Raw genomic sequence first — 23,696 nt, 5'->3', positions numbered from 1 at the left:
TATATATATTATATATATATATATATATATATATATATATATATATATATACATTTATATATACATAATATATATATATATATATATATATATATATATATCTATATATATATAATATATATACCCTCGCCTCCGGTCTACGAACGATTTACTTCAGTCTAATGGACATTTGTCTTCATTCATCGAGAAGCTCCCGTACTCCATCCTTCTCTCTCTCTCTTTCTGCCATGTAGCTGAGTGTTTTTTTTACCAAAGAACGTGCTTTCCATAACAGACATATATATATATATATATATATATATATATATATATATTATATATATATATATATATATATATATATATATATATTCTTTTTTTTTTTTTGCCTAATATAGACGGAAATGGAACTGAAATAGCCCTTTCTCTCGGTCACCATCGTATGTCATATGAGATGGATGAATTTATTGCAATGATTTACAGCATGAGAGAGAGAGAGAGAGAGAGAGAGAGAGAGAGAGAGAGAGAGAGAGAGAGACTTAAACACAAGGACATGTTTTACTCAATTTAAGGCGCTTAAGTTTAGAGGGTAATGCTTAGAAAGAAAAATTTATTTTTTTTTTTCTGTAATTTCTTAGAACAATAGCTGAGGCTTATCTATCTTTTTTCCTCTCTCATCATCATTTTCCGCATTTCAGCCGTCTTGTTTCTAGAAAATAAAATGTTCAAGGCTATTACTTCGTCTATGGAACATTCTCTATTGAATCAGAGATGGTGGAATTCGAAATGCTTAGAAAAGTTCCACACTTTTTGTTTCCGTCTTCCCGATGACTCTCCATTTTCCTGTTCCTTTATGACGGTGGGTTTGGAAGCTTACATTCAATTAGATATTCCCGAGCGAAAATCGTTGCTGTAGATATTTTCTTCCTCGGTAGTGTTTTAATAATAAACGAAATTTTTATCAGTGTGGTTGTCCGGTGGCGTTCCTAAATCATCAATAAAATTGTTATTGCATTTCCTGATATTGCTGTCGGTGTCATTCCTATAGAAAATCCTCCACCATTCCGATGTCTCAACAAATACCTCAGAGGAATGAGAAATGGCAGAATGACTCGACACTGATATACAGTAATTCATATTACGTTCAGGCCTCCAGTGTAGGAGACCATAACGAGCTTCCAGCTTAGTTTGCAAGGTACATATTGTGAGGAACTTTCAGGCACAATTGATTGTTGTGCCAAGCTGCCTGCTCCGAGATATTCATGTGTATTGTACCAGCTGAAACCGACATCTCACATTAAGTTGCGATGGATTCAGATGGCGGGTAAATGAATTCAACTAATTAATCGACTTTCCATTGCGCTATATGCCTTCGCTTCTTTTCATTTACAATTTTATTGAAACTCAAATTGCATACATATTGCGTGCAATGCAAAAAAAAAAAAGAAATACATATATTGTAAAAGATACCACGTTTTAGTTTTCTGTAAAAGAAAACTATTGTGCCGGCCTTATCTGTCCGTCTGCACTTTTTCTGTCCGCACTTTTCCGTTCGTCTTCAGATCTTAAAAAATTATTGAGGCCAGAGGGCTTCAAATTGGTATGTTGATCATCCACTCTCCGATCATCAAGCATAGCAAATTGCAGCCCTCTAGCCTCAGTAGTCTTTATTTCATTTAAGATTAAAGTTAGCCATAGTCGTGTTCCTGGCATGGGCCGCGGCTCATAAAGTATCATACCCGGGCCACCGAAAGATAGATCTATTTTCGGTGGATTCGATTATACCTATAGCGTCTGTGAAGAAACCCCGACTGTTTCTTCGGGTCATTGTTGACTTGTTTTTTTAATTAATGCAACTCTCGTGGAGGCTACACCGAGACCAAGCAACGAGGAGGTTCATAAGATATATAATTTTAGTGGAGACATATAGATGAGTATTTGCAGAAAGAAGACTGGCAAAATCACAGATGACTAAGGTATTCTGGCTTTTCGATAAATATACAAACCTGAAGTCTTTTATACGGACATGCCATCTGAGGAAGCTGGTCTAGTAGCTGTTGGAGCCGGGTAACAAGGGAATTAGCTAGCAGGAAGTAATTGCTGCGATAGCAGACCGGTTTTCCCGATAAACGCCATCACTTGTAAGTACCTTCGGCAGCTAGGACAAATACAGTGTAGGTTAGAGACAGATTTTCGCTTACTCGGGGAGTAGGCCTACAAACTACTTTATTTTTGTTGATGTTGGTGTTGTTATTATTCTTGTTGTTGTTCTTATTTTGGGGGGAGATGACAGGAAAGCCCTATGTTAGAGCCTAAAAAGGTGTGAAAAAGGTGTTTTGCGTTAAGTTAAAGATACAGGAATTAAAAGATAGGCTATTCATGATTTATTTATTAGAAGGAAAATGTGCTAAATAAATAATGAGCATATTAACCAGTAAAAAAAAAGTTTAATAAAATGTAGCATATTTATTTTAAATTTCGTTGGTGAAACAACGCTCTATTTCACCGTAGATTTCAGTAAGTGCTCCAAGTAAGCTGGAGGTCGGATCACGCCTTATTTTTTCATGAAAGACCTCACTTTGTGCCACTAAGAGAACGCAGTTTAGCTTAAGATTTGCGATTTATACATAGGACGTCAATTATATGGAGAGATGTCTGGAACTTCAGGACATAACCATATCACTGGGACCCTGGGATCATTCACTTCGAGATGTGACCCGAGAGAAGGATAACAGGATGTAAAAGAATGAACACTTCAAAAACATCAATATCACAAAGCAATGGGTATGTTAAAATGAAATTAGACAGTTATGACTATAAATTAGGTAAACGAAAATGTATACGTTCTTGGAACAAGAATGAGTTATCACTGTATTTAAACAAAAATGTTTTGTGATAAGGAGACTAGTCAGTGTCTAATCTACCAATATAGAAACCAAGCAGTCAACAGATTGCGTTTGCGAAAATCAAGCCCCTATTCTTTCACTTGTAGAGTAAGTCTAATGAAGATAGATATATGAATCGGCATATACGTGTATATAAACTTCGTCTGGTTTAACTGTAAGAAACTTCTGCTGAAACAGATAGGCAGACAGATACTGTAGTATGTTTCTTTTATTCAGCATTACGATTGAGTTTGGGCAGTTTTTGCGCAGTATGTGACTGTTTTGATATTTAAAGTATTTACTATGGCCTATAAAGTAAAGTTAAAGAGAAAAGAAAACAGTTCTAGCACTAGTGTTTTATTTTCATATATGGTATCCGTATAACAAGTCACAGAACTGCAATGACAGCCTCCTATTCTTAAATAAGAAAAAAGTAATACAATGCGTCGTTTCCAGTTGAAGATATTGTCTTTAGACTAAAGCAGTTTAATTTCTTCCGAAATCATTTCCAGTATTCTTCAGAACTTTAAAATTTTGGCAATTGTAATAGAAATTATGTAGTGAAAATGATAATTGTAATAATTGTCTTTTGATGAGATTTATTAACCTTGATTTCCAAAACGGAGATTTACAATTGTTTTTATTATACATTTGTATTGTGTTGAGCTTTTATTTTTTCTTTCAGTTTTTATTCAATAAATTATTTACAAAACATTTCAACAAATCCAGAACTACATTTATTTTCATCTGAAATACATTGCTTTTAATGTTACAAAAATTCTTTGTTAAATACTTTAACAATTTCTCTTTCAAAATGGCCTTGATATCTCTGGTTTTTTGTAATAGAAGCTTTTATTCTATTTATAATCAAGCGTTCAGGCCCATTCTTGTCTTTGAACAACCATGTATTTACAATATAACTTGACAAAATTAAAGTTGCATTGTTCCTTTGTTTCTTCGATGACTCTGGAAAATCAAAATACACCATTCTAATGAAATTGCAGTGAACAAAATTGCAACATAGCTTCAAAACTCCATTTAACCATATTATGACGTTTGCAATTTTCTTGCAGAAATATACCGCATGAATATTTGATTCCTCAGGCTCACAAAACTGGCAATCAGAGTCTTGAACTTTAAGAGCAACCAAATTTGCTAAACAACAGCACCGATGTGCAGTATTTATGCCTCGTTATCGAACTTCGCATTTCCAGAGGTCCTTGATACCCCCGTGAGGAAGTCGAGCAATTAAAACCTCAGAAATTCTAGCGAAGATGCAACGCAATGCTACCCTAATACAATTCTCCTTACATTTTGATAATCTACTTAATCTCTATCTATTTATCTGTTAATTTGTAAATTTATTTTTCTTTTGTAATAAGTGATCTGTTTCTGTATTCCCGTTTAACTCCTGTTCTTTCTAATGAACCCCATGTTGCCAAGAAATTCGCAATCTCGTGAGAAACAACTGTATGGTAAAAATATACAATTCTATATTAAATTGTATTACTATGTTAAAGATAAAAACGAAATCTTTCGAATGGCTGAATGGTTTTGTTCATCATTGTCTATGTTAAAATACAAAGCATGAGGGCAGTAGTCCTTTGTTTTATTCTTTCACATGGTAATAAAATTTACTATATAATTGTGGATTTTTACAACACTTTATTCCTTGGAAAGCTCTGGAAACTTGAATTTCAAGTCAATGGCCCCTGTGAGTTAGTTCCATAGGAATAAGGTCCATCTTCTGATTAATAATGATAGTCAAGATAAACAGAAAGCATGAGAAATTAATCATCTAATTTCTCCTTGGCCTTTACAGCTTCTAATCTTGATTTGTACAATTCACCACATTCTTCGGCTCCCGGGACATTGATGTCATTGTATCCTACCATCTGCTTCGAGCATTTCTGCAGCCACTTGTCAATCCGGGTGTATTTCTGCAGATCTACGGCACCACAGGCATTTATGGTCGATACCGTGGCCGCCAAACAGAAGTCAGCCACGGTCATCGTGTTACCAGCTGTCCAGGGATACTCCTTCAGGATGTCGTTTAGCCAATTGAGAGCCTCTTCCACCTTTTCCATGTCGGCAGGATCAGGTAATTTTCCATGTATCAGTGATGGAGCCTGAAGATAAAGATGATTACGTCAACACTGCCTTCGTCGACATTTTCTCATCAAAATATATATCCATTCCCTTTCACACCGGATTTATTTTCTTACGATTTCTCTTTTATCTATCGACTTTTCCTATGTTGCAGTGTGATATGGTAAATATGCAATTTGCTCAGTTCACCTCTTATACTAAAAGGAAATGAGAAATTATTATTACACCATATATACTAGTATCTACCTTTTGTTTATCAAAATTCATACGTTTCAATTTTATTCGATATTTTTCTCATCCTTAGTCAAGGCATATTTATACATTTATGTATACACAACGAAAATCTTTTTGCGGCCTTTCAAACATAAACGCTTACTCGTAAAAAAAAACTCCCTTGTCATATTTCATTAAATAAGACAACCAATCATTTGTCATCTAGCACCATCATAATTATAAAGAAGGCCTTGTTAACTATATCACACCTGGAGTAATTCGCTTACTTTCGTTTGAACCTGCTCACCTCAATTTGATTTTAATAATGCCGTTCCAACTGATAACGATGTTCTAACATGAGAACTAATGTTAAGCAGTTGTGTTGTTCTTAGAAGATTTTGTTATCTAAAAGTCCTATATTTAATTTCTGAATATATTCCAGTCTTTGATTTTCTGCCAAGAGCATTCACATGAAATGAGATACCTTGCTAGTAGTGGTACGACTACAATAGTATTTGAATTGTTCCTTATTATCCAAAGGCAACAGAATTCTTTTAATTGCTTTCCACAGCAGTTATACCGACAACAAAGCTCTGAAGAGACGACATACCTAGCGTGAAAGTTTTAACATATTACTATAATGGTTACCATAGCTACTTTCCTGAAAAGTGTCCAGAGTGACAGAAAACATGATGTAAATGATGCACTGGACACGAATCGTTTGCGAGGTCTGGTTTTACATGCGATGATATTATTTGATTAACTTGTTTTTCACTATGAGATCGTTTGCATTCAAGAGATAAGAAAAGAAAGTGAACAGATAACCACTGTTATTATATGAGTCAAAGAATATATATACTAGAGTTATTTCCATAGGTTCATCTTCTGAATCGCTTGAAGTGTTATTTCAAATTATAAAAAAGAAATATTTTGATAAATGTTTCTGGAAAGTATATACTGAATACATGGCATGTGTATCAACCATATCATGAAGAACAATTTATATTTATGAGTAGAATTTTCCACCTCAAGTATGAATTGTAAAATTTGCAGCATGGAGCTTGATTTTCATTTTGCTCCTGAAATAGACCACAATATTCTCTTTGCTTTTAGTAATTGCCTAATGTTTACCACACACCAATACACGACTGTTTTTCTGTGTAGCACTAAAGCATTTTATTTTTATATAGTTTTATTTGTTATCAAAGCTAATTGTAGTTGTTAAGAAAAGCACGTTGTTAAAGCTCTGAATATAGTTGTGAGGTAGTTGTTAAGAAAAGCACGTATTTAATTATACTAATTACTACAGTAGTTTACAATGTAATTACATAGTTTTGTTTGTCATCATACACACAGACGCACGCAACGTTTCATTTGTTAGTCTAAACTGGCGCCAAAACAGTTCAGCGCCAAGAAGCTTGGTGCCAAAACAGTTAGGGGCCTAATAGTCGTCGCCAAAAGGGCGGCACCAAATAGTCCCATTCCGATTTCGCTTATCCGGATTTCGCCAAATAGTCCCTTATCCGGATTTCGCCATTATCTGACTTGCCCTTGGCTCTATTAGTCCAGATAACTGAAGAATTCTTTAATTTGTAGTCTATATACATACACACACACACACACACACACACACACACACATATATATATATATATATATATATTATATATATATATATATATATATATTGTTACGAAGTGCCAAGTATCTGGTTACCTTTCATCAATTATTACCTCACAAAAGCCAAACACCTGAACCCTCATAAACACGTTTAAACGACTGAATACACTAAAGGCAACAGTGATCCCTTAACACTTACCAGTATTGCAGAAAAATCAGACTAAGTTCATCAAAACAGGTGTGAGGTAATCTTGTTAAGTAATTAAATTAATCAAGGGCATCACTCCATCAACAACTTTCAAACTCTAAGTATTTCCCTGATTTCAGAAGTCTAAGTACTTCCCTGGTCCTAAGTCACTTCAAGAAATTGAAGGAAAGCAAATCAATTACCACTCTATGTTTCTACCTATCATAAATATAGTCATAATTATATATATTTATACTGGTGTAAGATAAAGAAAAACACTTATAAAAATTTTAAATACAAAATTTATTATTAAATTCAAAATTTATAAGTGAAATTCACAATATCAGGGAAAATTACTGTTACTTGAAAACAAAGTAAAGCTTAATTAATTCTTGAATCAAATTAAGTAAAATTAAATCAAAATTAATTTATCACAAAATTCAAGAAAATTAATTAATTTAAATCAAAATTCAAAAGTGTTAGCAATAATTGAAAAATTGAAATTAATTCACAAGTGCTAAACAACAATAAAACTTGAAAAAGAAGAATTCTAAGTAAATGCAAATAAATTCACAAGTGTTAAATTTAATTAAATGTGGCAATGATAAAGCAATAGAAAATAACTAAGTCAATTAAATGGTGGAATGCAAATGAAAATATAAAACAAAAAGACACACTTGCAATAAGAAAATGAATAAATGCACAAACAATGGAACAGACACCAAACACAAAAAAATATCAGCAATGTGTAAAAGTGTAAAATCTTTTTCATTCAAAAACACTAAAACCAACAGTTTTTACCAAACCTCCGTAACAGACAAACAGTTCCTATCAATTATTAATTAAAACACAACTCCCTCATCCATTATTAGTTATTCACTGTTCCTAACAATTATTAGTTGCAACTAATAAAAAATATAACACACTTTACCTTTTTTGGTATACCAATTCTTTTCTTCTCTTGTAAATTACACTTTCACAAAAACAAGGGCGCCGTTACGAAATGTTTGTTCAGATTCCACAAAAGAAATTAAATAAACTAAATAAATTCTAAGAATATCAAATATACAATTCTCACAATATGAGTGACCAAATTTACGTTGCGTTAATTTAATCTCGATGTCGAGTGAGAGAGAGAGAGAGCGAGAGAGAGAGAGGGAGATCTAACTACCTCGAGGTCTTAAGATCGAATGTAAAATCTCTTCCTTTATGGAAATGACAGAGCAGATGTCTCAAACGTTCTAGGCACGAAAGCTTCTCGAAAGTTCTGAAATCTGACGCAATCTTACACACACAATGTGCAAAACATCCACGTGGGACTTGACAAAGATATACGCGTACAAGACAAGACTGCTTCAACAGATACGTACCCGATTGAAATGGAGGGCAAACGATAATTAAGACTGACATGTTTTTGATGACCACGTAAAAAGAGTCGAGCTCATTATCAAAACGCGCTGACAGAGCAGGGACGCAAACGGATCCCGCAGACTCTAATTTCAAAGTGCTGACATAAAAGTTAAACATTTGCAGCTTTGAAAAGACAAGGATCTCTCTCCTTTACGTTTAGATATATATTTTTTACATGACGTTAAATGCGAAATCTGAACACACATTTTAAAACATCCTATCTAAGCTATCTAGGAATCATGAAAAAATGTACACAATCTACAAGACATTTCAAAGAGGGGAAAACATGCATTTTGAAAGTAGCAATATATAATATATCCTCCCCCCAGAAGATTTTTTATCACGGTGTTGAATCCAACGATTCGCAACGAGATAAATAATCAGCAACTACATTTGTTTTGCCCACTAATGTGCTGCACTCTTAAGTTATACTGTTGCAGGCACAAAGACCACCTGGTCAGTCTTTGATTATGGTTTTTCATTTTCTGGATAAATGACAGTGGATTGTGATCAGAAAACACTACAATTTCTTCATTCCTAGGTCTATTCACATACACTTCAAATTTTTTCAATGCAGTGATTAAGGCTAAAGGTTTCCTTTTCAATTGTCGAATATACTTTCTGATGTTTTTCAATTTTGTAGACATGAAGCATACAGGATGGTAGATATTATTTTTCATCTTCTTGAAGTAGAACAGCTCCAACACCACAGTCTGACGCATCAACTTGTATCACAAATTTTCTGTCGAAGTCTGGAGCTTGAAGTACTGGTCTTGAAGTTAAAATGGCTTTTACCTTCTCAAAGGATTCTTGACACTCTGGAGTCCAAATAAACTAGCTTTGGGACTAGTCAAGTCTGTCAAGGGAGCTACTACGGCTGAGAAATTTGGGCAAAAACGACGATAGAAACCAGCCATGCCTAAAAATCTCTGTAGCTGTTTCCTGGTAGTAGGTGGGGTAGCCTTACGGATACCTTCTACATTAGCATTTACTGGAGCAAGAAGGCCTTTCCCAACTTCAAACCCAAGATACTGTACAGTTGCCTTTCCAAACTCACTCTTCTCTAGGTTGACTGTTAATCCTGCTTCTTGTAGTTTCTTGAAAACTTTCTTCAGAATCTTCAGATGTTCTTCCCACGTTGTAGAGTAAATCACGATGTCATCTAGGTATACACCTACTCCTTCTATTGATCCTAACAGTTGATCCATCACTCGTTGAAATGTTGCGGGTGCATTCATCAGACCAAACGGCAGAACAGTTATACTGATATAGTCCAAAAGGAGTAATGAAAAGCTGACAGCAGTTCTTCGCATTCTCATCTAAGGGAATTGATAATATCCTTTCAACAAGTCTATCTTGGAAACAACTTGGCTTGCCCAATATTATCAAGTAACTGATCTATAAGAGGCAAAGGATAATTATCAGCCACACTGATAGAATTCAGCTTCCTATAATCAGTACACATCCTAAATGAACCATCTGGTTTCTTCACCAACACACATGGAGAACTGAAGTGACTTGAACTGGGTTCTGCTAATCCATGTTGCAGCAAATACTCAACTTCTTTCTGAAAAACATCTCAATGATACGGTGATAAACGATAGGCTCTTTGCTTGAAAGGTTTTCCATCTTCTTGAATCTTGATTTCATACTTGGCCAGATCAGTACGTCTAGGCACATCAGAAAAAATTCTGGAAAACTACTAATTACGTCACTTAAGTCTTCACCTTGTTCAACACTCAGATGTTTCAGTTTATCCCCCAAATTTTCCAAAATTGAAGAATTATTCATCTTGCTTGCAGCTCCTAATTCGTAGCCATCATCGTCTTCTGTAGATAAAAGTTGTCTGGGTTACTGACACAGTTCCAGTTTTAGTTTCTGAGAAATAAGGTTTCAAGAGGTTCACATGTACCTTCCTTTGTCTTCTTCTTCTTTCTGGTGTTTCAATCACATAAGTTCTATCACTTAACTTCTGAATTATCTTGTAAGGACCTTGAAATTTATTAGTGAGGAAATCTCTTGACAGGTAAGAACACTAACACTTGTTGACCAACACTAAAACTTCTTAGCTTAGCCTAAAATCAAATCTCCTTTTCATTTTGCTCTTGACTCATTTCAAGTTTTCTAAAGAGGAATTTTCTAATCTCTTTCAACCTCTTCCTTAAGTTCTTCACATACTCTGCTTGGCTTTCCTCTTGATTTTCTTCCCCAATTTTCTGCAAGAATCTTCACGGTCCTCTAACTTCGCTTCCAAAAATCATCTCATTAGGTGAACATCCCATACTTTCTTGGTAAGCACACCTAACTTCAAACAACATTAATGGTAAACCAACATCCCATTCTCTTCCTGACTCAGAACAATACTTTGTCAGCATACTTTTCAATGTTCTGGTGGAACCTTTCCAAGGCACCTTGAGTTTCTGGGATGATAGGCAGTGGATAACTGTTTGTTTCACTCCTAAACAAATTCATCACATCCTGGAATAACTTTGAAGTAAAGTTTTGTTCCTCTGTCACTTTGTACTATTTCTGGTATTCCAAACTTTGAGAAAAACAAACTCCACAAGTTTTTCAGCAACTATCTTGGCAGATATGTTACTAACAGGGATTGCTTCTGGATACCTTGTCACAGGACACATAATGTCAATAAATACTCATTTCCTTTCTTTGTCTTCGGCAATGGTCCAACCATATCTATAATCACTTTGCTAAAGGGTTCTCCTCTAACTTCTATAGTGTAGGGGGGCTTTCTTGATGGTTTCATTCGGTTTTCCAGCTATCTGGCAGTATGACACACACGACAAAAACTGCTAACATCTCTGTGAAGTCCAGGCCAGAAAAAATATTTAATGATCTCGACAGTCTTCCTGATTCCCATTTGTCCAGACTCATGAGCTACTGCAACCACTTGCTTTCTCAATGAATATGGAATCAAAATTTGATGATATTCGCCCCATACAGCATCTCCTGGTATATCTGTAGGTCTATACTTCCTCATCAGCAAACCTTCCTTCAGATAGTAACAGGTAGGAGTTTGTTGCATCTCTTCTCGATCAACAACTCTGAAGAACAAATCAGTTAACGATGCATCCTTCTTCTGCAAGTCCATCAGCTTCTCTCTTGTCACTTGACCAACTTCAAAGGTTGAATTCTCAATATCTGCTAACTCAGCTACTGTAGTTTTCACTACTGTCCTTCAGCAACACTTTGACTACTCGGAGTCTCTTCAGGACATCAGTTCTTCTTCTTCGTCGTCGTCTTCTTCATCTTCTTGGGAAAACTCTTCTTGGACAGCACTATGGGAAACTTCACTTCCCTGGAATAATTCTTCTAAGCACAAAGATCCTTCACTTGATCCTTCTTGGGTGTGTAAATCCTCAGTTTCTTCACTTACAGTCGTAGTCCTCTTCATACTTCTGGTAGTTACACAACTAGGAAACAGGTGGGGGTTATTCTTCTCCAAACTCTTCTGTAGGGACTAATCCTCAATGGTTTGTCTGTCACTACAGGACAAGGAATAAATGGCACACCACCAACTTCATTCCCCAACAGAACATGTATACCTTCCACAGCTAGTGAGTCCTTTACAGCAAAATCAACATTCCCTGTCACCAATTCACATGACAGGTGTAAGCGGCATATAGGAGTTACTTCCTCTCCTCCTATACCCTTCAAAATAACTGAATCTCCTGTGAGACTCTTCTCCAACTGAGGGTGAGAACCACGTATACACACTATGGTTTACTCCCTGTATCACGTAATATCTTGACTGGTACCTGCATACTTCCTTCTTGAGTTGACAGCATACCCTCATAGATATATGGCTTAAAAGCCTCCACACTGCGAAGCCACTCACTGCTTGAGGTAACATTTTCCACTGGTTGCTAAACATTCAGCTTGTTTAGTTTCATTCTTGTCTGGAGTCTGATTCTTTCCCACACTGCTCTTCGATTTTTTGTTTCACCACTTGACTAACTGGTTTTGACTGCTGTTGATTCCGGTAACACTCTTGACTGTAGTGTCCTACTCTTCCACACTTGAAACAGACAACATTAGGTTTCTGTAACTGTCTTGAAAAACTGGATGAGGATTTCACATTAATTTGCTGAACTGTATTTCCTTGTGTACTCTTAGTAGTATCACTTGAAGGTTTCCCATTAAATTTGTTCCTGTTATTGTTTGGATAAGACTTAAAAACCTGGGCGTTGTTGACTCTGGTACTTGACATTGTAATTACGTTTGCTACTGATTATATTGTAATCTTCATAAGTGTAGCGGCTTTGTCAAGTTTCTTCACTTCTCTCTCTCTTAAATAGGCTCTTATATGTTCAGGAATTCCTTAAGATACTGTTCAAGAACAAGTAACTCTTCTAACTCATCAAAAGTTTTAACTTTAGCAGCTTCTACCCAACGTTTGAAACACCTTCTCACTTTGTAAGCATAATCTAAGAAGGTTCCCTTCTCATCTTTCTTAAATTTCTGAAAATCTCTCATTGTAGTACTCTGGGGTCATCTGGTAAACTTGTAGCACACTGTGTTTAAGTACCTTGTAGTCTTTACACTGATCAGCTGTTAAGGCTAGATAAGCACTTCTCCCTTTACCATCAAGACACTTTGTAGCAAAACTGACCATTTATCCTCTGGCCATCCCATACCTGAAGCCACTTTCTCAAAGTGATCAAAAAACTCATCTGGAGCTTCTTCAGTAAACTTAGGGATTAACTTCTGTACTCTCACTACATCAAATACAGGGTCTTGAATACCTTGGTTAGGGTTAGACGGTGTTACAGGTAATGTGGATCTAGCTTTTATTAATTCCATTTCCCTCATCTGTCTTGCGATTTCTCTTTCCTCTTTTATTCTTTCTCTTTCCTCTCTTGCTGCTTTTTCTTCTTCTCTTTCTCTTCTTCTTGTTTTTCCTGTCTATTCTTTCTCTTTCAGCTTGCATTCTCTCTCTTTCAGCTTGCATTCTCTCTCAGCAGCAGCATTTTAGCTTAATCAAATTCTCTCTGCTTCAATGCGTCTAAGCTCTACCTCTGCATCACTTTTCTCTTTCTTTTCTGCTTGCTTATTTATGAGATCAGCACGTGCTACATTCAACAACTCTTGAGCCAATTCTAACTCATCTTCATCAGTTATTCTACCAGAGTTTATCAATGATTCCATAGCAATACATCTTATTTGTGCCTTTACCATACTAGTAGACACATAACCACCACATGCCTCTGCTAAAGCGCTCCACTGTGCTCTAGACAGAGTGGTTTCAGACAGAACTAGGACGGAAGGAGCTGCTAAAAATTCCTGAACATTGAACTGAGCCATTTTCCTCTAAGTTATCAATTTACAATTCAATACAATAAATGCAAAACAAAACTATATGGTCACTCTCCTAACAAAATATATTCCTAACACCACCAGTATATTCTAGAGTGATAATGAAATCTGCTTTCCCGGGTCTCTGGGCACCATTAAATAATGTTACGAAGTGCCAAGTATCTGGTTACCTTGCATCAATTATTACCTCACCAAAAAGCCAAACACCTGAACCCTCATAACACGTTTAAACGACTGAATACACTAAAGGCAACAGTGATCCCTTAACACTTACCAGTATTGCAGAAAATCAGACTAAGTCATCAAAACAACAGGTGTGAGGTAATCTGTAAGTAATTAAATTAATCAAAGGGCATCACTCCATCAACAACTTTCAAAACTCTAAGTATTTCCCTGATTTCAGAAGTCTAAGTACTTCCCTGGTTCTAAGTCACTTCAAGAAAATTGAAGGAAAGCAAATCAATTACCACTCTATGTTTCTACCTATCATAAATATAGTCATAATTATATATATTATCTGGTGTAAGATAAAGAAAACACTTATAAAAATTTTAAATACAAAAATTATTATAAATTCAAAATTTATAAGTGAAATTCACAATATCAGGGAAAATTACTGTTACTTGAAAACAAAGTAAAGCTTAATTAATTCTTGAATCAAACAATTAAGTAAAATTAAATCAAAATTAATTTATCACAAAATTCAAGAAATTAATTCATCAAAATTCAAAAGTGTTAGGCAATAACTGAAAATTTGAAATTAATTCACAAGTGCTAAACAACAATAAAACTTGAAAAGAATTCTAAGTAAATGCAAATAAATTCACAAGTGTTAAATTTAATTAAATGTGCAATGATAAAGCAATGAAAATAACTAAGTCAATTAAATGGTGAATGCAAATGAAATATAAAACAAAAAGACACACTTCAATAAGAAAATGAATAAATGCACAAACAATGGAACAGGACACAAACACAAAAAATATCAGCAATGTGTAAAAGTGTAAATCTTTTTCATTCAAAAACACTAACCAACAGTTTTTACCAAACCTTCGTAACAGACAACAGTTCCTATCAATTATTAATTAAACACACTCCCTATCCATTATTAGTTATTCACTGTTCCTAACAATTATTAGTGCAACTAATAAAAATATAACACACTTTACCTTTTTTGGTATACCAACTTCTTTTCTTCTCTTGTAAATTACACTTTCACAAAAAAACAAGGCGCCGTTACGAAATGTTTGTTCAGATTCCACAAAAGAAATTAAATAAACTAAATAAATTCTAAGAAATATCAAATATACAATTCTCACAATATGAGTGACCAAATTTACGTTGCGTTAATTTAATCTCGATGTCGAGTGAGAGAGAGAGAGAGCGAGAGAGAGAGAGGGAGATCTAAACTACCTCGAGGTCTTAAGATCGAATGAAAATCTCTTCCTTTATGGAAATGACAGAGCAGATGTCTCAAAACGTTCTAGGCACGAAAGCTTCTCGAAAGTTCTGAAATCTGACGCAATCTTACACACACAATGTGCAAAAACATCCACGTGGGAGGCTTGACAAAAAGATATACGCGTACAAGACAAGACTGCTCAACAGATACTACCCGATTGAAATGGAGGTAAACGATAATTAAGATTGACCTGTTTTTGATGACCACGTAAAAAGAGTCGAGCTCATTATCAAACGCGTGACAGAGCAGGGACGCAAAAGGACTCGCAGACTCTAATTTCAAAGTGCGACATAAAAGTTAAAACATTTGTGCAGCTTGAAAAAGACAAGGATCTCTCTCTTTACGTTAGATATATATTTTTTTTACATGACGTTAATGCGAAATTGAAACACACATTTTTAAAACATTCTATTCTTAAGCTATCTAGGAATTGGAAAAAATGCAAAAATGGTTTAAAAAAAAGGGGGTCACAATCGTACAAGACATCAAAGAGGGGATGAACATTACACACACACACACACACACACACACACACACACACACACCACACATATATATATTATATATATAATATATATATATATATGTATATATAATTATAACGTATGAGATTATATAGCTATAGAGATAACATCCATATGAGCATATATAGATCGATATTAGATATATAGGCTATAGGGAGAGATATATATATATATAGGATAGGAGATATATATATATATGGAGATATACATACAGATAAAAATACGTTATTATATATATATATTATATAATATATATATATATATATATAGAATACATACATATAAATACGATAGAGATATATATATAAATATACATACATATAAATACGTATATATTAATAGATATATATATATATATATATATATATATATATATATATTATATATATAGATATATACACACACACTCATATATATATATATATATATATATATATATATATATATATATATATAATATTATATATATATGTATGTATATGTATATATATAATATATATCTATATATATATATATATATATATATATATATAAAATGCTTATCACTAGTAATTCTAGATTCAAATGAAGAAAGAAATCAAGAGATACTGACAACCCGGCGACATCCTGGAGCGATTCAAACTCGCATGCATCTGCGATATATATATGTATATATATATATATATATATATATATATATATAGATATATGATAATTATATCTATATATAGATATATATAGTTATAGATTAGATATAGATATATAGAGATATAGATATAGATTATTATAGTCTATATAGTATATATATATATTATAGATATATACTATATATAGATATATATATATATATATATATATATATATATACTATATATATCTATATATATATATAATATATATATATATATCGCTATATATAGATATATATATATATATAGATATATATATATATAATAGATATATATATATATCTATATATATTTATATATATATATATATATAATATATAATATATCTATATATATATATATTATATATGTGTGTGTGTGTGTGTGTGTGTGTGTGTGTGTATGTAAATATGGGTGTAAAGCGTTCTTCATATGTTAAGGTTGTGAAGAGTGGAAATTAAAAAATCTAGTCAACAGTTTCGGAAGCTTTGGGAAAACTACCTACATAATAATTGTGCCATCGTTGCTGAAGCGTCCCCATGTCGAAATAAAGCCTTTGGTCTACAATACATCTGGCCTTTGGGTTCGTTGGGTAAAGGGAGTCGTCTTTTCCGTATTGGCTGGCTATGTAACTGCAGATGGCACGGCTGAAATGCAAAGGCGTTTATGAAATTACAGAAGAAATCTCTCTCTCTCTCTCTCTCTCTCTCTCTCTCTCTCTTTCGTATATAGTAGTATTTTATCGTTTAACTTGTTTACCTAAAAAAATATTTCTCAGAATTTTAGAAAAGTAGTTTCCTACACCCTTGTCTTAGTCTACAAAATGTATTGATCTTAAGACTGAGAATATATGATATAGATATTAATGGTTTAAACACTGAAGAAATATTATGTAAAATGATTACGTCAATTTTTCTTATTTTAATTAAACCGAATCACTAAAATAAATAGATAAATAAGTAGACAAAATTAAATTTAAAAGTAAAAGTAGCACCAAGTTTAGCTGGCTTACCTCTCCCAAAGCTTGATATGTCCATCTACTAGCGCGGGAATGGTGTGCTGGGGATTAATAGGCCAAAAATTCGGGCGTCATTTGTTCTCCTTTGAGAATGTCCAACTCTTTGAGGTTCAAGGAAAGTCCCACGGCCTTCGCCGTCAGGTGGACGGATCTGCATGGAGGCGATATCTTGTGGTAGTATAGATCTACTGGCATTTTGATCGTGCGGTTGCTGCAATATAGATAGGATACTATTTATATATATATATATATATATATATATATAATATATATATACATATATATATATATATATATATATATATATATATATATATATATATATATATATCTATATATTATTATAATTATAATATAATATATATATATATATTATATATATATATATTATATATAATCACATCACCATGATTTATATACAGTCATTAAGCTACATATGTTTTTGAATATCCAATTCGCTCTATCTCGGAATTATTATATTTTCATATACGTTAAAAAAACCCCCGGTGAGGGGGGAAAGTTTTTGAATTGATAATAATTTTTTTTCGGTTTTTTTTTTTTCCCTCGGGGGCTTGGGAATTGGGAAAACCGCAAAAAAAAAAGGCCGGGCACAAAGGAGGGGGAGGGTAATCAGGACTTCAGTAATGTAACCGACTCGGCCGACAACTCGGTAACGTCACTGAAGTCCTGAATTCTCCTTTGTGCATCGGTTCGAATCCACTAGAGGACGAAATTATTTAATTTTTTTTTCCAAACTAGAAAAATTTTTTTTTTTTCCCTCTTTTTTCTTCGGTTAACATATATTAAAATATCTTAGTTTTCGGGAGGGGTAGAGCAAATTGGATATTAAAGGACATTTGTAGGGGGGGGGCTTAATGCATATATATATATATATTAATATATATCATATATATATATATAATATATATATATATATATACTATATATACATATAAGACAGGAAGACGTTTAACTCCAAGAGCTTTCACGTTTGTTTAACGCATCGTCGGGGCACAAATGAGGCACTGTTGAAAGGAAGGTTATGAGGTTAACAAAAAGAACAAGTATACCAGATGGTTAATTGTCAAAGGTAATAAACAAAAAAGATAATCCAGGATAATCCGGGATCACGCAATCACAATCTAAAACCACAGATTTAACCTTAAGAGATACGGAGGAAGCTTTGCCATATAAATTCCAAAAACATGTATATAAAACTGAATACTAGATGGTTAAAACGACCCGTTATAAACGTGAAAACGCTTGGTACTGAACGTCTGTCTGTGATTTTTCTGTGGCATTCGCTTATATAGGGGAGACCGGGCTAATTGTTGCAATATTACTATTTTTACCTCTAATTCAATATCTAATGAAGGAAACTTGAACAAATTCATGCTGTGAAATTATTATTATATGTGTTATCATACTCATGTAACAAAAAGGTTATATACTTTTTAATTACAGTAATAAAATAGAAAAAAATCAGAAAAAAAATTCTCGTATACAACTTGCCCCATATGGGGGCAAGTTGTTACAATCCATGGGGTATATTGTTACAAAATATAACAAGAATCACATCCTTTAAAAACCAAAGGAAATCAGTTAACACTTCATTGTACACAGGTCACACACATACATAATGATCAATTTCATTTGTGCAATGTTCTTTTCTCTTTTATTTCCACCAGACTTCAGAACCTTTTGTTATTCAGATTCCTTTTACCGGTTTTACACTTGAGCCTTTTTCCTTGTGATTCCTCGCTGTGCTTCTGTAGTTTTATCTTCCTTCTTTGCATCTTTGTGTCTTTCTAGGGCTAGCCTTTTTAAAAGGTTGTAGCTACTCTGGGGGTTTGATATCTCCGTAGATCTTTGTTTTGTCTTTTTAGAAGGAGGTGATTTGTATATGTAAGGCCTATCTAAACCATCCTTGCTTGTGCTTGTAACAGGGTCTGGAATCCTTTTCATAGGCTTGTTATGTAATGGGGAGTTAAATGGTCTTGAGGAGGTTCACTGGTAGGTATCATGTAGCCTATGCAAACTTCAGTAGGCTGTAACGGGCTTTTATCATTGGCTTTGGTTTCATTACCTATTTTTTGTGGCTTCTACAACTACAGGTGTACCGTATGGATTTCCTTTTGGACGACCAGATACAACTATATATTATGCGGGGCAAGTTGTTATTGATTGCAACAACTATCCCGAGCGAATTATGTTCCTTCTCCTCATACATTTTGCTATTCATTTGAATTATGGGAAAATGAAGTCTAATCACATATGAAGCATAAAGACAGTTATTTTTAAAAATCACATTATTTTTCATGAACACGAGTTTCATTAACGTCTATGAAAATAATACGAAAGGTAAAAATATTTATTCAGGGTATCCAAAAACAGTTTTTTGCTTGAAGTTTCGTAGACGGGTGATCAACTTGTTTTTCACTCAACGAGGAGAACCTCGGAGCCAACTATTTCTATATGACGAAGATATTGACAGTGTAATAACCTACTCCTGTATGCAACTAGCCCCGGTCTCCCCTGCTGAAGTCACGCGAATCTACTCTGATTTTTTAGCCATATACATATATATATATATATATATATGTATATATATATTATATATATATATATATATGTGTGTGTGTGTGTGTGTGTGTGTGTGTGTGTGTGTGTGTGTGTGTGTGTGTGCGTGTGTGTGTGTGTGTGTTTGTATATATGTGTGTGGGGGAAACTTAATTATAAAATAAAGGAAAGAATGAAACAAAAGGGTCAATCGGTTTAATCTCCTGCCATTAATGCCTGGATCATGACTTATCACTACATTGCAGAGATAAAGTAAAACTTTCGTATTCTGGAGTCTCGATATCTTATGATGGTCAGTAAGTTTATGAATAGAATATAGAATCTAGGTCAAAGGCCAAGCCCTCGGGCCTATGAGGTCATTCAGCGCTGAAACTGAAATTGACAGAAAATGTTTGACAAGTGTAACAAGAGGAAAATCTCTCAGCTGCATTGTAAATCAACTGCTATCAAACCAAGTTGTAGCCCTCTAACCGAGGTAGTCTTTTTCTAATTTAATGTTAAAGTGAGCCAAAATCTTGCGTCTGACAACGATATAGCATAGGCCAACAGCGGCCCATGGTTAAAGTTTCATGGGTCGCTGCTCATACAGCATTATACTGAGATCACACCAAGAGATAAATCTATTTCCTATGGTCTTGATTATCCGCTGTCCAGATAACTCGATTGTGCCGAAGAAACTTCTGCGCAGCTTTTACTTGTTATAATAATTGTTCTTATAAAATACCCTCACTATTGTGTGATAAAGAATTATGTTTCGTATTTTGATATGTTCACCCCGATCGGTTTTTATTATTCGCGATGTTCAGTAGTTATATTTCTTATAAAACAGTTTTAAATCCTTTATCATCAAGCCAATGTCCATTATTCCCAGGAATGTGGATTTAAGCGATATTCAGAACTGAATGATGATAAAATTGGACAAGTCAGAACATAATCGCGAGGGACATTGTTTGTACACATCTACCTTTTAGATTAGAATTTGCAGTAATCATGGTGAAGAAAGTTGCTGTATTTTGGTTCTAAGGACTACTTCAACAAAATCCTGATCACACTCATATGAAACAGAGAAGTCAGATCTCATCTGGATCAAACCACTTTTACTCTTATCAGACCACTTATCACACCTACAGATATTTAATTCTTTTTGAGCATCTAACTTTCCGCATTGCAGTAGCTTTTGATGTTGGTAAATAATTCATTTTTTATCCTTCGTTATGAGAAAATCATCATTGAGTTTTCATGCGATATTTAAATTCATTCACTCATAACAAGGGTGTGAATTATTATTCATTATTATTCAAGGGGAGAGAGAGAGAGAGAGAGAGAGAGAGAGAGAGAGAGAGAGAGAGAGAGAGAGAGAGAGAGAGAGAGATGTAAATTACTTTGTTTTTCGATAAATGAAAGATGTCTCATATACATAAGTGCATGATAGTGTGTACGTTTATAATTACATGCCTACAGTAACAATATTACTACAAGTAACTATGACACATTAGAATTAATATGGTGCAAATAATAAAAAGAAAAATACCAACACGTGCAAATGTTTCTGTTGCTAGAATTTGAAATAAGAACTCTGACAAAACCCCAGATAAAACGGAAATGACATGATTATTCGAAAATGCCACCAAGAAGCGTCCGTGGATCGTTTTATAGGAATTCGCTAAACGTCAAAATACACTGCAAACAATAAATAAAGGGCAGGGACTTTCATATCAGGAAACTGCAAATAAACTCGGCTCCACTAACCTTTCCGCTCAGCCTCAAAGATTCCGAATAAGTAAGGAAAATGTCTTTGAGAAGCTTCTTCGTTGAACGTCAGCTTCCGAGAGAATGACTGTTGTCTCATTTCACATGACGGTGCAATAAAAGCAAAGATCTTGACCCTCCTTTTCCCCTCCTCCCCCCCTCCGTCACGAACAGTGATTCGTCATCATGACACTTTTGCTTTCAAGATAATGGCTTCATAGCGGCGAGAGGTCCGTTCACAAAGCTCAGCGTTATCAAATGGTCTTGAGCTCTAATTATTATACCCTTGATTTTTGTTGATGGCAGACAATCACCGTGACTTTAAAGTTTTGCTTTGATTGACTTGATCTATTTAGAGATGGGATTATTCAGAATGAACTGGATGTTAGTTCTATTCCTTCAACATCCAGCCAGTCATTCAGGTATCGATAAAAGATGTGGCTCTATAAATTGTGTAAAGATTGCTTGCATTACTTGAAAGCTTTACGTAGCAGGGAAGATGAAATCTAGATCATCTCAAAGCTACAGAGGCAGAGCGATCATAGCGTTTATTAGGTCTCGATGAAATATGGGCCTACATAGAGAAGGGGGTACAGGGGAGAAATTTTGCGTGATATATAAGAAATTCAAACTATCGAGAAGAGGTAAAAGATGACACAAACCAGAAATTGAAAACGATATTCCAAACAGAGATACAACAGGACAATAATCACGGCCAAGTCACGAACTTAGGAAAGGTGAACAAAATAACTAATGTTTGAGAGGTATATATAGCAGTTTAAGCAATAGAATCTCTCCAGGAGAGGTCTGAACCAACCTGAACAATCAAAACTATCCGCATAAAGCTCAGAAAAGTTGAATGTAAGAGAGGAAACAAAGGTCTATAGTATTTGTCTTATAGAGGTATTGCACTATTTGTATCTAGGATATACTGAACTTACTGAATTACGGAGTTACCGGTCACCATTCGGTAATGGCTATCACGATCAATTTGACAGATGAAGAAAAAGGACTTGGACAATAAACGTAAAATAGAGAAGCAGAAACTGAAGCAAAGTACAAAGGGTTGAATCATCGGCAAGCCATGTATGGAAGAAGTGGCAAAGTGAAGGTGATCCAGAAGAAATGAGTTTGATTAAAGCTGTTTAAAAGATTGAAGGCTGACAGATGCTTTAGATTCCTTAAAGATTGTCGAAACTAAAGCAACTGCAACGCAACTGACTGAATACGCCGGGCAATCCAAGTTTGAAAAGGCTGAGCTTAACCTAACCTAACCTAACCTAACCTAACCCAACCTAACCTAACCTAACCTAACCTAACCTTTAAACATGATTCTCAGACAAGGGGCAAATGCAAGATCTGTTGATGAGGGAGAAAAAGTAGTTACATTGGAACCAGCTAGCCTTTTAACTTCTTTCCTACAAGTGATGCAAAGAGTTCAATGTTCATGACGATATTATAACGGGACTGTCATTATTTAAAAAACTGGTTATAAAGAGATGAAATGCCCTACCCTGTACCACTTCTGGAGCGAGAAACGTCAGCTGAAAGGTCCCATATCTCTTCATTGACACATTAATTAATGGTTTGTTTCTTGTTACAGAGGAGACAAAACTACATATATACGTACTTGTAGGACTGGTCACCGGGAAGGAGTTTTTATAGGTCAAAGCAGAGTATTTTGAACCTTTCGTTGATTATAAACATCATATCATAATTGGGTTTTCAAAAATAGTAGAAATACGTCATTCCCCAAAACAAGATATATTTGGATGCAAGACAGACTAAAGCCCGTTGCACTTGGAGAAATAATTCATTCGGGCACCACATATTAAGAAGAAACAAAATTCTTGCGGTTATCTCTCCCCAACCCCCACCCCATTAAAAAAAAGAAATAAAGAAAGAAAAAAGGTGAAACATCCCTTCTGCAATTTAAGCATTTGGTGTTTAAGTTTCAATACATTCCCCGTGGTCTTAGT

The 23,696-nt window shown here is 34.4% G+C and overlaps 1 protein-coding gene across 1 annotated transcript; it reads right to left on the bottom strand.

Annotated features, from left to right (window-relative positions):
• Positions 1 to 3,446: 3,446 nt before the first annotated feature.
• On the bottom strand, positions 3,447 to 21,864 carry LOC135224554 (glutathione S-transferase 1-like). Its single transcript, XM_064263652.1, is given in 5 exon segments — positions 3,447 to 4,993; positions 16,876 to 17,017; positions 17,383 to 17,444; positions 17,446 to 17,599; positions 21,718 to 21,864. Coding segments are annotated over 4 exon segments (681 nt in total). The 5' UTR covers positions 17,584 to 17,599; positions 21,718 to 21,864; the 3' UTR covers positions 3,447 to 4,654.
• Between the last annotated feature and the right edge of the window lie 1,832 nt (positions 21,865 to 23,696).

This window comes from Macrobrachium nipponense, chromosome 12 (genome assembly GCF_015104395.2).
Source record: "Macrobrachium nipponense isolate FS-2020 chromosome 12, ASM1510439v2, whole genome shotgun sequence".
Classification (NCBI taxonomy): Eukaryota; Metazoa; Arthropoda; class Malacostraca; order Decapoda; family Palaemonidae; genus Macrobrachium; species Macrobrachium nipponense.
Note: the sequence above shows the minus strand (reverse complement) of the source record. Positions and strands in the feature narration are given on the sequence as shown.